At 39.6% G+C, this 15056-nt stretch overlaps 1 protein-coding gene across 5 annotated transcripts in view; it reads right to left on the minus strand.

The window, feature by feature from the left end:
• FAM204A (family with sequence similarity 204 member A) overlaps positions 1-15056 on the minus strand; it is a 65049-nt gene that overhangs the window by 19472 nt on the left and 30521 nt on the right. For all 5 annotated transcript variants that reach the window (XR_011997594.1, XM_072740203.1, XM_025994223.2 and 2 more), the window contains exons 2-5: positions 11389-11630; positions 10778-10865; positions 10624-10654; positions 10364-10463 (exon numbers count right to left, since the gene is read on the minus strand). Coding sequence is in view for 4 of the 5 variants with exons in the window: in XM_025994223.2 (XP_025850008.1) it covers positions 10364-10463; positions 10624-10654; positions 10778-10865; positions 11389-11630 (461 nt within the window). In the remaining variant the exon portion in view is untranslated. The remainder of the gene's footprint in view (positions 1-10363; positions 10464-10623; positions 10655-10777; positions 10866-11388; positions 11631-15056) is intronic.

Raw genomic sequence — 15056 nt, forward strand, 5'->3', positions numbered from 1 at the left:
CCCTATCTAAGGACTTGATAGGATGACACGCTTATCATCCTTGCTCCCAACTGTAGCCTGAGACCATCATTCAATAGGCCTTAGTCTCTGATCCCAGGCCATGTGGCTCTCCTGTCCTTTTCCCATTCTGGTCCTATGATTACCGATTTCCCATTCTGGTCCTATGATTAACGATTACGTCCCATGTCAATGTCTCCAGAAATTCTTTTTTGTATTTCTGAAGAACTCTTCTCCTCGTGATCCAACAAACACCCTGGACTCACTTTTCCAACATCCTTCATCCTCAGGGACCTCTAATGCCCATCCCAGGATCCATACTCAAGGTCTGTGACACACCAAGTGTGGTGTGTGCACCTGTTCAGGTCTGTGAATAGTGCCAGTCCACGACCTGAGCATGTGCCAGAATGTAAATCAACTACATGACTACACAGCTTGGACTTTTGGTTTTAGGGGAGAAGGGGGAGGGGAGGAAGAAAAGACTTTCTCAAACAAGGAAGTAGTACACTGAGTTATATTCAGACACAAGTTCTGTATGTCTTAGAAGACCAATACTTTGAAAAGGCTCACTCTGGGCCATGCAACAGACATCACCTGAGAAAGCTCCAGTTCCAAAGATTTACAGTCTGGAATTCTTTCTGAACTCAATATTCTGTCCTTTCACTAGTCTCAAGTCTTCATAGCCAGTGAACCTGCCTTGTCTTCATTTGAAACCCTACCCTGGCACCACCATATTTATTCTCCCAGTCCTTCAGGCCCTTCTTGGATTCTCCTGCCCTCTCTCTCTCTGGCCTGCCATCCATGATTAACCTTTTCAAACTCTAAGCCAGTAGTTCTCAAAGTGTATGTCTGGACCAGCAGCATCAGCACTACCTGGGAACTTGTTAGAAATCTAAATACTCTGAATCAGAAACTGGGATCAGGGCCCAGCAATTCATTGATGCTTATCAGGCCAAAATTTAAGAACCAATGACCTGGGACGCCTGCATGGCTCAGTGGTTGAGTGTTTCCCTTCAGCTCAGGTGATGATCTCAGGGTCCTGGGATCAAGTTCTGGAGCAGGCTCCCCACAGGCTCCCTCTGCCTCTGTCTCTGTCCCTTCCTCCCTCTTTCTCTCTCTCTCTCTCTCTCTCTCATGCATAAAAAAAAAGAATCAATGACCTAAGCAATATGTACAATTTCCTCCCACATTTACCTTGTTTCGGCTCTTTCCAACCACCTATTTCTACTACTTGAACATCTAGGTGTCCCAGCTGTGTCAGAGAAAACCAAGTAACTCAATTCACTGGCTTGTAGTAAAAGACGATCTTCAAATTCAACTGAGTGGGCTCTAACTTCTACCCTTGAAAGTTCCCACATTCCTCTAAGAAGTTGTTACTTTTCTACTTTTTCAAATGCTCTCAACCCTACCTCCATCCTTTTCAGATTATAACTCTCCCTTCTAATTCATGAGAGGCTGAGGCAGAGTGGGAGGGGAAGAGAAGAACCAAAGAAGGGACACTGTATGTCCCTTCTACAACCATCCACTCACCCTGTCCCTCTGTCCCTACTGCCTCCAAGAAAGAATCATCTCTTTCCAAAACTAACCATATTACCTGTGCTCATCCTAATCCTATCTGCTTACATGTCACCCAGAAGCCTGCTCTTTAAATTTTCTCCTCTTGGGGTGCCTAGGTGGCTCAGTTGGTTTAGCGTCTAACTCGTGATTTCAGTTCAGGTTGTGATCTCACAGTCATAAGATAGAGCCCCAAGTCGCACTCCAAACTCAGTGAGGAGTCTGATGAATATTCTCTCTCCCTCTTCTCTGCACTCTCTCTCACTTTCTCTCAAATAAATAAGTAAATCTTTAAAAATAAATAAATAAAAATAATTTTCTCCTCCCCCCACCCTTTTTCATTCTTCTCGCCCTACAAACATGTCTGTCTTTCCCATTCTGGACCAGGGACTGGATGAGATGACACAGCTTGCTTCTTAGGTTGGTACTTCATTTCTCTCTTGTAGGTCAGTGTACTGAGAGGCCTGTGTCATCCCCCACTGCATTCTCTATTCCTTTTGTCTTCACCCTTCTCTGAAACTCAACAATCACAAATAACACCATTTGTCCTCCTCCTACCTGATCATCTATTATGTCAACTACATCCTCATTCTTAAAGCTACCTCCCCAAATATAGAACTTAAATCTCCTTGGAGGTCCTTGATCTCCTTTTCTTAAATTATAACTCTAATTATGACAGTCCTCAAGGCTCTGTGATTAGACCCCTTTTCTTCTGACTTTTCCCTCTTCTCCAGTAATGTACTCAGTCCTAGGACTTCAATTACTTCTTATAAGCTGCTTCATATATCTTTAAAAATTCAACACATCTGATCTCTCGGCTATACCAAGATCTCTATCTCCAGCCACTTGCTAGTTATCTTTATATTGAAGCCTTGGAAAGGCAGGGTCTCCAACTTTTTGTTATGCCTACAAACAAGCTCATCCCTTGCTGCCCTGCTTCCCCTTCAGAGCTGCCCACCCACTCAGTCACCCCAGACGGGAATCCTCAGTGGTCTTCAATGCCTCCAATCCTGTGCTCTTATTTTTAACTTTTTTGTAGGGTATCTCATGTCTCTTTTCTGGGCTTCTTAGAGGCCTCATCAACTCCTGTTTGGAAGCTGACAACCTCCTCCAAACTAGTCTTCTACCTTTTTAAAGTAGAGACACCATGTCATTAGCCACCTTGAATTGCAACTGAAATCCCTCTACAATAGGTTCCCACAATGCTTTCTCAGCCCCATCTTGGGCAATGCTGTGCTTCCAATCTCTGGTCACATTTACCAATCTCTTAATGTCCTCGGTGCCTCTGATATATTTCTACCAGAAAAATCTTAGCCACCCTTGTATGTCCCATGTCAATGTTACCTTCTCTACCTCTACAGGTTCACTCACCAATACATCCACTGACCCTGCTTCACTCTGCCCTGTGCCTAGTACCTAACTGCCTTCCACAATGCTTTCTCCAAGCTGTACTATCACTGCACTCCATGACTCTCTTGAGCACTTGTGGGTCTGTCTCCCCTGCTGGGTTCCAGGCTCACTAAGGGCAAACATGTATGGTCACTGGCTTGGTGTGTCCTACACCCTAGCCTGTTCTTCTCACACAAGAGGCTCTCAGCCTACATTACTGAGTTAATGATCACAGTGCAGTAATCCATGGGTGTATTAATACTGAAAAGATCCCACTCAAATGAGGAACACTTATTACAAAGCCATTGCTTTGACAAGTTCCCAAGAGAATTCCACAACAGTAATGTTGGATTAATAGCAGCCCTATGGTTAAACAAGAGTCATATTTTATTATGCTTACTGATGTATAAATCTTTCCCACTGCTAGAATATGCATTTCTTGAGGGCATGAAGAATATCTTCTCCCTCTTGGACTCCCAGTGCTTAGCACAGTCCCTGCCTCTGGACTTTGTATTTATTATTCACTTTTACAATAGAAATAAGGTATTTTATTTAAGAAAAGCTAATACAGTGGCCTAGTGGGCCCTCCTTCCAGCACAGGATATTAGGTATCTCCTCAAATATATACGAAAATAAAATACAGCAAACTTCAATTTTTTCTGCACCACAAATTCTAGGGAAGCAGTTACCCAAATCCAGACTTAATCTGTCCCAGCCTTTCATTTCAGTAGCCTGGTCACTAATGGCATCCATTCTTGGGACAGTCTGGCTTACTCCACATAACAGCTCTGTATGTTTCCCTCCAATTATGTAGGCTTCCTAAGATTAGTTAGACCCGGGTGCTATACTCCTTTACTCCAGGACCTACAGCAATCGCAGATCAGTGCATAATCCATTCTGTTTTTTAGCACCAATACCCTGAATAAACCAGTGGTCTGCTTATCAAGTCATTTTGTTGTATCAACTTGCTAACTTTCCTTGGTTATCATGGAGTCAGCATTCACAGTTAATGTCACAAAGGTAGAAAACAAGAATATTCCCCTCTCCCAGAAACTTACATGAACTGCTGAGCTTCTAAGTATAATTTTCACTTAAAAATAAGTCAGCTAAAATTACAAGTCTCTCTCTTTATCATTAACTAATTCCTATTCCCCCAGCCATTCAGAGCACTAGCATAATATAGCAGAAAAAGCACTGGAAGAGAAGTCAAGAGAGGTGGTCACGGCTCTGGGTAAATGAGATTTCCTTAGAGAGAGAGCAAAGCCTCGGTTTCCTTCAAGAAAAGGAGATGATGGGCTTGATAACCAAAATTCTCTCCTAGAAATAAAATTCCACTCCCATGTTTAATTTTGTTTTTAGCTCTTTTAAAACTTTTTTTTTAATTCAACAAAATTTCACTGGATACAACTGTTTCCTTTTTCTCTCTTTTCTTTTTTTTTTTTTTTTTTGATGATTTATTTATGTAAAATAAAACAGCTCCTTCTGACTCTGAAAAATTTCTGGTTCCACATGCACCCCCAAATTTTCTGCTTCTATAAGAAGATATTAACATTCCAAATACATTCAAAATGCTAACATTAGTTTAAAAAAAAAAATCCTAAGGTAAAACATTCCCATTTTCTTAAGACTGTAAGTTAGTAATTTACAAAGAACATGGCTGGTAAGGTCAGACCCAGGGATTCAAATTCCACCTCCTCTACTTACTGACCAAGAAACTCTGGGTGGGGATCCCTGGGTGGCGCAGCGGTTTAGCGCCTGCCTTTGGCCCAGGGCGCGATCCTGGAGACCCGGGATCGAATCCCACATCGGGCTCCTGGTGCATGGAGCCTGCTTCTCCCTCTGCCTGTGTCTCTGCCCCTCTCTCTCTCTCTCTGTGACTATCATAAATAAATAAATTTAAAAAAAAAAAAAAAAAGAAACTCTGGGTGATTCTTAGACCTCTACAGGTTATAATTACCTTACCTCCAAAAAGAAGGTAATACCATATTCTCTGCAAGTTTATGGTAAGGGTCAAAGAAAATATATGTATAATACTGAGCAAAACTCTAGAATATAGAGTCATTTGATAAATAAGCTGTTCATAATATATTATCTAAGTATTAGGATACTATTAAAACCAAAAGGCCTAGCTCCATATGGCTACAGACCTCATCATAACATACCAAAGCCTCAGCCCCAAGTGTAAGACCCAAGAATTCAACTTTGAGTCAGTAAGTACTCTCATGAAGTAAGATCTGAGTAGTAAGTCTTTTAAAAAAGTCTTAAGTTAGACCCAAGCATACCTCTGTTGGAATTATCTCTAATGTCTCTCATAGCACAGAAGTGAAACTGATGATACTCTGCAGGGCCTTGGTGTGCTTCTAAGGTGCCTTTTGTCAGAAATCAGAATTTAGCTTAAGATAAATATACCTCAACAAATTAAGAGTCAAACAAATTTAGAGACGGCAATTTGGCCACAGGTGGAAAAACATCCAAGGCTGGTATCTAATAGGTTCCCACGAGGCCATAAGTAACCTCTAATTAAAGTTTTGCTGCAGACGTCAAGAAGACAACTATCAAAGAAATGTATGGGTACTAAGGTTTAACATGAAGGACCAATCAGCCACATGTGCATATGGAGGATCTCTTTTAACATGTGATTAAAGCTCCTTTAGTCAAACTGTACAATACAGTTCTATAGAAATTTTGCTACTAGGGACACCTGGGTGGCTCAGTGGTTGAGCGTCTGCCTTTGGCTCAGGGCGTGATCCTAGTCCGGGGATTGAGTCCCACGTCAGGCTGCTTCTCTCTCTGCCTATGTCTCTGCCTCTCTCTCTCTGTGTGTCTCTCATGAATAAATAAAATCTTTTAAAAAAAATTTGCTACTAAATTCTTAGACAATTTGTCCAAGTCTTAAAGCTTAATACAAATGAACTAATTCACTAAAGTTTGCTGTGCTCTAATTAGACCTAAATATCAAAGGAAAAAAAAATTAGGTAATCTCTCCATGAAGGAGAAAAAATAAACTACTAAGAATTAGGGGTGTTAATTTTATGTATAAATCATACCTACTTAAATTATTTGAATCACCACCTGGGGATAAAAAGCTAATTAATGCTTTGCAATTGTGTAACTGACACCAGGGGAATGGCTATGGTACCACTACAACTCTCCCCTCCACCACCACCATTTCTGCCCTGTCCAGACTGCTACTCTACATCTCTCCCCACCACCTCCCCACCCCTATCACCCCCTGCCCCAGCAGGCAACCTTTTATCTCATCTGTGTATTAGAGTTCCAATAAGATTCTGGTTGGAAAAAAGCATTCTGGTAAAAAAAATAAATAAATAAACTTGAAAAAAGCTACACTACACAATTAAAAGTTTCTTCTCAAAAACAACTAAAAAATTTATCAAAGACATTGTACGCTTACTCTTAAAATTATTAAAATTTAACTCTAATTTTTCATGCCCAAAAGTATCCATTAAGTATATATAAAACTTCAGGGATCCCTGGGTGGCGCAGCGGTTTGGCGCCTGCCTTTGGCCCAGGGCACGATCCTGGAGACCCGGGATCGAATCCCACATCAGGGTCCCGGTGCATGGAGCCTGCTTCTCCCTCTGCCTGTGTCTCTGCCTCTCTCTCTCTCTCTCTCTCTCTGACTATCATAAATAAATTAAAAAAAAAAAAAATTTAAAAAAAAAAAAAAAAAAAAAAACTTCAGTAATGATTGCTGAACTAATCAAAATGATTCAACTAAAGAATACCTGAGACATTTATAACAAAATTAATGAGTAAAATTTGTTCTAAAGAAATTCCTACATAGATTGAAAATAATTATGTTACGATTACAGATTTATTTATCTATTTATCTATTTATCTATTTATTTATTTATTTATGATAGTCACACAGAGAGAGAGAGAGAGAGAGAGAGAGGCAGAAACACAGGCAGAGGGAGAAGCAGGCTCCATGCACTGGGAGCCCGACTTGGGACTCGATCCCGGGTCTCCAGGACCGCGCCCTGGGCCAAAGGCAGGCACCAAACCACCAAACCGCTGCGCCACCCAGGGATCCCTGATTACAGAATTATTAATAAACCCCAAAACTACTGCCAGAGACACAATTATAGCTGTAATTAATACAAAGAACACTTTAAAACAGCTCTGGATACTAAGAAAATTACATTAAAAAAAATCCTCTCTTCATTGTCAGGAAAGCAGGTGACAGCAGTGTTGTAAATGCACATAGTCAGCTGAGCAATAGTTTTAGCTTGACAGTGTTCAAAAAAAAAAAAAAGGAAGCAAGCAAGCAAAAAAAGAAAGAAAACACTGGGGGTGTGGGGACACCCCCACAATAGACACAAGATTAAGGAGTTTTGTTTTACCACTCTTAAGGACAGAGTGAATACAGAAGAAAAGGGCTCTCTCAGATATGGTAACGGATCAGCCTCTGCTCTAGAGAAATAATAGACTAGAAATCTATGTTAGTTTTGTCCAAACTGCATCACAGATTTTCATGATCCTCTCTAGATTTCTTAAGCAGTAGCTATTATCGGCTGGACTTACATCTATTCTTAGCTTTTATCTTGGTGCCTCCACTGTGGACATTCTTTAATGTCTATTTACTCTGTAGATTCATAGATTTTAGCATGACAGCAAAAAGGGTGCATGTAAAACAATGAAACAGCGATCCCAAACCAAAGGGAGAGTGCAAACCTGCTGGCATGCACTCATAGTGAACTACTAAGAGAATATGAGATAGTTTGGCCTCACTAAATCCTTCTTTTCCTTTTATGCTTGCATTTATTTATAGAATATTAAGTGCCAGCAAAATCCTGGGCAGAGGCAAGCCTGGCCAGCACCAGTTTCCTTGTTTAGAAAAATGCCATAACTTTCTTAGTCAGATGTCATTCCCACAGAGGAATGTCTACTGTTAAGAAAATCCAAACTCATAAAATAGATTGATCACAAAAGGATTTATAGAAGACTTCCCTTAAACAGAAACCTTGTTTTTAAAATGACATTTGACTTAAATTTCTTTTCCTAGAGTACATCTAACGTCTAATGTGAAACAGAATATTGATTCATAAAAATGAGTTGTTTAAAAGATTGTGCACAAGTAATCCTAACCTTTATTAAGGTTACTCTATACAAATCTCAAATTTTAGACAATGAATAACAGCAGTATCTGGCCAGTATCAAGAAGGTACAATTTCATATATGTAGGGTAACAATAAAATTCTAATATGGAGAGACTGTAAAATTTCAAATTTTTTACTGTTTAGAATGGTTAGCAACTTTACTTAGAAATCGTTTAGATACTCTGAAGTCAACAGTTCTGAGAAGACATAACAGAAACTATAAATAATGGAAGATCAAAGACCACCTAATTCATGAGTAAAACTTTTTCAAAAATTCATATAAGAACCAATATTTAACCATCCCTTCCCTCAAAAACAACCATGTAGTCAGCAGTGGGGACTCTATAGCAGGTTGGCCAGAGATCGGCCCACTGCCATCAGCCACAACCCTCCACCTCATGCTTTTAGAGTAGGCTTATGTAGTCTAGAGCATCCTTCTCACAAGCGCCCTCTTCCCGGCACCAGAATCATAGGGGCCAAGAGCAGAGCATCTGCACGTTACAGTGCTGACCAGCCTTTGGGCAGTGAAGCAAAGGAACTGAGAACGGTGTCATAAAGCCTGGATTTTAGTTTCAACTGAATGGCATTTCTGCACCTGCTTCACACTTGTAAAAAAGAGATTGCTCAGTAGTAGCAATGAGAGTGGCAGAAAGTGATCCTGGTTGGGGTGCCTGAGTGGTTCAGTCAGTTAGGTGTCTGACTCTGGATTTTGACTCAGGTCACAATTTCCGGGTCCTGGGATCAAGCCTGACATCAAGCTCCTCACTCAGTGGGGAATCTGCTTGAGATTCTCTCCCTCTCCCTCTGCCCCTACCCTCATGTGCACATGCTCTCTCTCTCTCTCTCAAATAAATAAATAAATCTTAAAAAAAAGAAAAAGTGATGCTGATTCTAAGTCCTCAGTGCTCTAGGAACTAAATGACAACAATTCTTGGCAAAACCGGAATCAAAAGGTTCACATGCAAAAATTCTACTCTGTCAGTTCCTTAATGCACATGCAACACCACACAATGATGGGTTTAATATCTGAGGTTTATTTCACAAGAAATATCGATTAGTCAGCTAATGGTCTCTATGTACATGCAGTAGTCTACAGAAATGATCTGTGAAGGAGGAATCTGTCTAAACAGGCAGGATACAATATACTTGGGCTTCAACCAGGGAGGCTCTTGAGCCTAGAGCCTTAACTCAGTGTTCAATTTTCATGCTCCTGGAGTTCACACTCCCTGACGTGAGTATGTAAGTTACTCATTCATTCAAGACTCTACTAAGTATTCACATCACCTATCGACCGATGACGTCCAAACATGAATCTCCAGCTCAGATTCTCCTCATTTTACCAACTACCTTTCTGCTCCCACCCACTTAGATCACCCATGCCCCAAAATGAACTTTGGACAGGCCACATTCTAAATCTTCTCCCCCCACTACTCCCCCAGCCGTCCCACCTTTGTATTCACACCACTGCTGCAGGTAAAGCCTCAAATGGCTCTTTCCCTCCTCACATCCCAAGTCCTCTCCATCACTTTACAAAGCATCAGAGGCAAATACTGTCCATCCTCCTTCTACAGTAGACCCCCAATCCATCCACTCTTCTTCATCTTCAGCAGCACCATTCTTGTCCAAGCCACCATCCTCTCGTGCCTACAAGAGTCTCTTTACTGTTCTCTAACTTACTATTGCTGCTCCACAGCCCATTCTCCACACAAGAACCATCATTTTAAATAGCACTTCGATCATATCACTCTCTTAACTTAAATTCTTGAATGACTCTCAACTACATGGTAACTCAAACCTAATTCCTTATTCTGCCCCTTCAGGCCTTTCACAGTTTGGGCCCTGGCTGCCTGCCTCTCCAACCCTATCCAGAGCCACTCTCCTCCTCGTTAATTCCATTCCAGCCAAGCTGACATTATCACAGTTACTCAAATGTCCCATTATGGCTCATTGCCCCGAGGACCTTTACCCAGGTCACTGCCTCTACAAGAGCATTCTGCATAGAGATGGTTCCTTCCCATCCTTCAGGTCTCACTGAAATGGTATCTCCCAGAAAAGGCCCCCCCTTGACCGCCTAAAGTGGGGCCTCCATTTTAATTTCTTCACAACATCCTGTTCATTTCCTTAACATGATTTTTTAAATGATTTCTAACTATATATTTACTTCTTTACCTAGCATCTTGTAAAGCATACAGTAGGCATTTTAACTTTTTCACTGAATTAATTAATGAGGAGAATACCTTAGGCAAGGCTAATTACAAACATTTCTAATGGCTAATATAAGATGCAATAAAAAAAGATCTTACCTTATCGATTTTTTTCTTCTTAACAGGGGGGTCAAACCTATCATTGATTCCAAAATACTGAGTAAGCTCCTTCCACTGGGTTTCACTTGGGGTCTGCTCACTGCAAGATAGACAATAACTTATTTTTAGTGTCTTTAATTGGTTACTACAATTACAAATCACAAAAACTAGTTCTTAGGTTGCAGACGTAAGTAGTTCAAAGACTGATACAAGTTTTACAGGATTGTCTAGAAGAAACAAATATTTTAAATTCCACCTACCTAAGAGACTCTTCCTCATTCTTCAATTTACCTGAAAGGAATTCACAAAGTGTCAATACCTGAGTATTTGTTATTTCAAAATTCATGCTTATTAAAATTAGTCACAATTTAACATTAGCACTATTGACAATTAACTTGAATTAAAACAAAACACCTTTCCTGGAGCGTTTTCTTTTTTTCCTTCTGAATCCTGAAGTTGAGGTTTTCTGTTCAGAATGTTTTTTATGCAATTCTTGAAATTTCTATATAAATGTAAAAAAAAAAAAAGTAGTAAGTAAATTTTGAAGCAAAGCATATGTTCAAAAAATTACAAACTAATAAAAATATACTCTAGCATTTATAAAAATACAAATTTAACAAAAGTAGTTTTCTTCTGGAGATACTCTATTCTCTAAGACTCTCCCCCAACCTGAGTTTTTATCTTCATTTATCTCGACATAAGTCAATCTGATTATCTGACAGTAAAATTCAATGATTCATACAGATGACAAAGAGATCAAATTAATATAGGAACTTGTGTAACATGTTGGGCAAAGTAGCTAATCCTAGTAAATGTTTTTCTTCCTTTTTATAAAAAACACAAAAGTGAAAGTTAGTATCTGAGTGCCCAATGGGTTGACCACACACCCAGAGTATTCTGAGTCAATATTCCCTACCTATTACCTCCCAAGAACACAGGCATTTTGACCATGGCAGAGAAACACACTGGAGCATGCACAGACACACATGCACAGGCTTTAATAAGACACACAAGAGAAAACCTACATGCCACATATTTAAGGGAATTCCAGAAGGGCACTCTTCATATGCATTGACATTAGCCTCTGCTCCAGGTTTTGGTCCATCTGTTGGGAAATCTGAGACCTCTGTTTTTGTAATGGCCCCATCTTCTTTATCTTCCTGTAGGTTAAGTCCAGAGTTCTCTAATGGGGTTTCATCTTCAGAATTCAATTCAATATCACTTTCATTTAGGCCAGGAGGTAGCAGCCCACTCCACATCCTTTCTTCTAAAAGGAAAAAAGATGAATTTAGACCTACAAAATGGACATGGAAAGAAATTTAAAACCCCAGGAGTCTAGCAATTATCCCAATAGTATGGGAAGTATAGCAATTATCCCAATAGTATGGGAAGAGCCCATGTAGACTTTTTTCTTTTAAGCTAAAATGAGATTTACCTTCCATATTAAAAGAATTAACATCTTTGTATACATTTTTTTTTTTAAGAGTACAAAGTAGTTTAAGCAAGTCTGCTACAAGAGGCACCTACAGATGAATGACTTAAAGAAAATAGGACCTGGATTCTCTCATAAATGGATAATTTTGTTTAAAAATAAATAAATTCAGCAAAAGCAGTCATTGTTCAAGAATGTTAAGGGCCTAACAATATATACTTCACACAATTTAAGATTTATAATATTGTACTTCAAGCTATCACAATCAAAAAAGAAAATAAATGAAGTCATGTTTCACTGGTATTGAATTGAACTTTCAGGGGACTTATTGTCAAAGGAGTAGAAAAACAATTATTCAATGGAAAATGTTTAGGCTGTGCAAGTGGTTTGAGGAAAGCATGGTGGTAAAAAGAATGTCCTAGTTTAAAATTTTACACTGTTGGCTAAAATAATGGAGTATTAAATGTTAATCTTGACAATTTAACAAAAGAATACAGCCTTTTTGAGTAACAATACTGCATTTAGGAAGCTAAGGTTGAAGTTCAGGATAATATTTATCATTAGCTATACGGCGCATTGGTAGAGAGAATATTAGCTATTGTTAAGTTTATCAAAAAATGATTTTTAAAAACTGGAGTTATAATCATTTGCTAAAATGATAATAACTGAGTATACTTTCACTAGTAATCTCCTAGTATACATATTGAGGCAAAACCACTTCATTCAAAAGATGCCTAAAAAGAGAAGTTGATTGTACTGCTTGCTCATGATGTACTACCCAACCTGAAGGAATAAAAAACAAGGATGGACATCTTTTTTGCTGAGTTTTCTGCCTCCTATTGTGATTAACCTAATGAGGAAACTACCACCATTGTCTCTGAGACAAAGGCATCACGGGATTTTGCATTAATCTGAATAATGGATTCCTAATAACCTTTAAGGAAGACTCCCAGGTCCACATAATCAGATCTTATTTCTGGTGGTTTGGGTCCAGCCTCCTCAGTCGTTAGAAGGCTGAGTTGTTTCCGCCTTCTGAAACAACCTCAAACAAAATACTCTTTTGGCTTTTTGAGAAGGGCTCTGACATCTAACTGCTCCTGTAATCCTGATCCCACCATATATTAGCACTATGAGGAAATCATTTTTACCACCTCTGACCCTCAGTGTTTCCCACTGTAATACAAGGATAATTATATTGCATACAGGGTTATTCTGAGAATTAAACAAGATAAACTATGAAAATGCCACAATATTTAGGAGGTTCGAGGGACTTGATCAATGCTGAGCTTTTTTGCTATTAGTATTTCTGTGGCAATGTATTATATTTTTATAATTTCTATTATGGGTGGCAGCATTCACAAGGTAGTTTTGAAGTTTCTAAAGTTGAGGTGCATTCACTTAGCAATTGATGCCAATCATTTACTTCTCTGATGTCCACAGTTTAACACAAGTTTATATAAAAAACATTGGTGTCTGGTTTTCTAAATGGAACAATAAACCCAGAAGCAGAAAGATAACGGAGTCTAAGTGTCAAGGCTCCTCTTTTACACAGGTCTTTCCAAAGCATTATACCTAATTTTATATTTAGAATCTGCATTCCTTTTCTTAAAGAAGAGACCCAAAATTATATAAGCTCCAAGCCCCATAAAACGTGGATACATCCCTAAGCGTGGCCTGAGGATTTTAATAGTTGGAATGGATAATCTTTAGATACTCTGTTAGCACAAAAGATATCATGTGAAATATGCCAATACTGAAAAACGGATACTATGCCATCAATAAAAATATTTCTACTGTTCTGAGGAGTAGATAGAGTGGGAATGATTATAAGCTCCAACATGACTTTGCCACTGGCATATTAATATACCTTTAGGCTCATTTTCTATTTCAGAACTTAAGAACACCAAAAAATTTCAGATTCAGCTTCCTTAGCAAAGTGGGGGTCCTGTTTTAAACCATGGTTTCTTTTCCCTGTCCATAGCATCTGGTGCATGGCCACTGTGTGCCAGGCACTCTTTTAAGACATGGGGACAGGCAAAAATATCTAACTTCATAAAGCCAACATTCTACACACATGGCAAGCGTCTCTGTCCATCAGCAGCCAAATAGCTCTCCACCCAGACTTCAATTGTGACTGCTAGAACATAAAGACTCCTAACTCTGGGAAACGAACTAGGGGTGGTGGAAGGGGAGGAGGGCGGGGGGTAGGGGGGAATGGGTGACGGGCACTGAGGGGGGACACTTGACAGGATGAGCACTGGGTGTTATTCTGTATGTTGGTAAATTGAACACCAATAAAAATTAATTTATTAAAAAAAAGTGTGACTGCTAATGAAAGGCATGCGCCTCTCTGATGGGCACAGTTCTCCTGCTAGAGCACTGCTTCAATACCCCTATAGAGTGTGTCTATGCTCTGGCCACCCAAATGTGCTTCACCCTGGGGAGCACTCTCGGTTGCCCTGGAGTTGCCTTTCCCCATCACCTCTCAAGCATCTTTTTATTTTTTTATTATTTTTTTCAAGCATCTTTTAATCACATTTTAGATCTTCCCCAAGTCATCTATTTTTAGCTCTTGTTGCTGTGACATTTAGCTCTTCAGTGTGACATTGGCTGGTACAATAATTTCTTGTGGGTGCACATGGGAAAAAGAAAAATTAAAATAAATTTTAGAAAATAGATCCAAATCCATAAAATAAGGCAAAATTCAGACAACACATTTCTGAACTCAATTCCCGAACATCTTTAAAGTGATGTGCCATTCTCTAAATACAAGCACACACACACACAGGGACAACTCCACTGATAAACAAAGATAACTCACTGGGGGAGCCTGCAAAGTGGAGCTGCCCACGTGAGCAGCAACTCAACTGTAAATCAGCCAGTATCAAGTGGCTGCTTTATGACTTGCTTTGGCTCACGTTTGAAAACACTGTCTTTGAATTCACAGTATATATATGTCACGCATACATTTCCAGTCGTACCATGGTACCAACTATGGTACTAGGTTAGGCCTGGCGCTCACTCCTGTTTTGGCTGCTATTAAGGATGATTCTCTAATTCTCTGAAATGTCTCTCACCCCGTGCCTTTATTCTAAAGCAAACCATCCCAAATTACCCTTTAAATCTGAAAATTACTCAGCCATTCTCAAGGGATGTGATATACCAGTCAGATGCAATACTGATTAAACCCCAATACCCCAGTGGATAAGGCTTCTCTCCTCAATCCTACCACCACAGCCAAGATTTCTAGTTTTCAGTAAG

The sequence above is a fragment of the Vulpes vulpes genome, chromosome 15, assembly GCF_048418805.1.
Source record: "Vulpes vulpes isolate BD-2025 chromosome 15, VulVul3, whole genome shotgun sequence".
NCBI classification, from domain to species: domain Eukaryota; kingdom Metazoa; phylum Chordata; class Mammalia; order Carnivora; family Canidae; genus Vulpes; species Vulpes vulpes.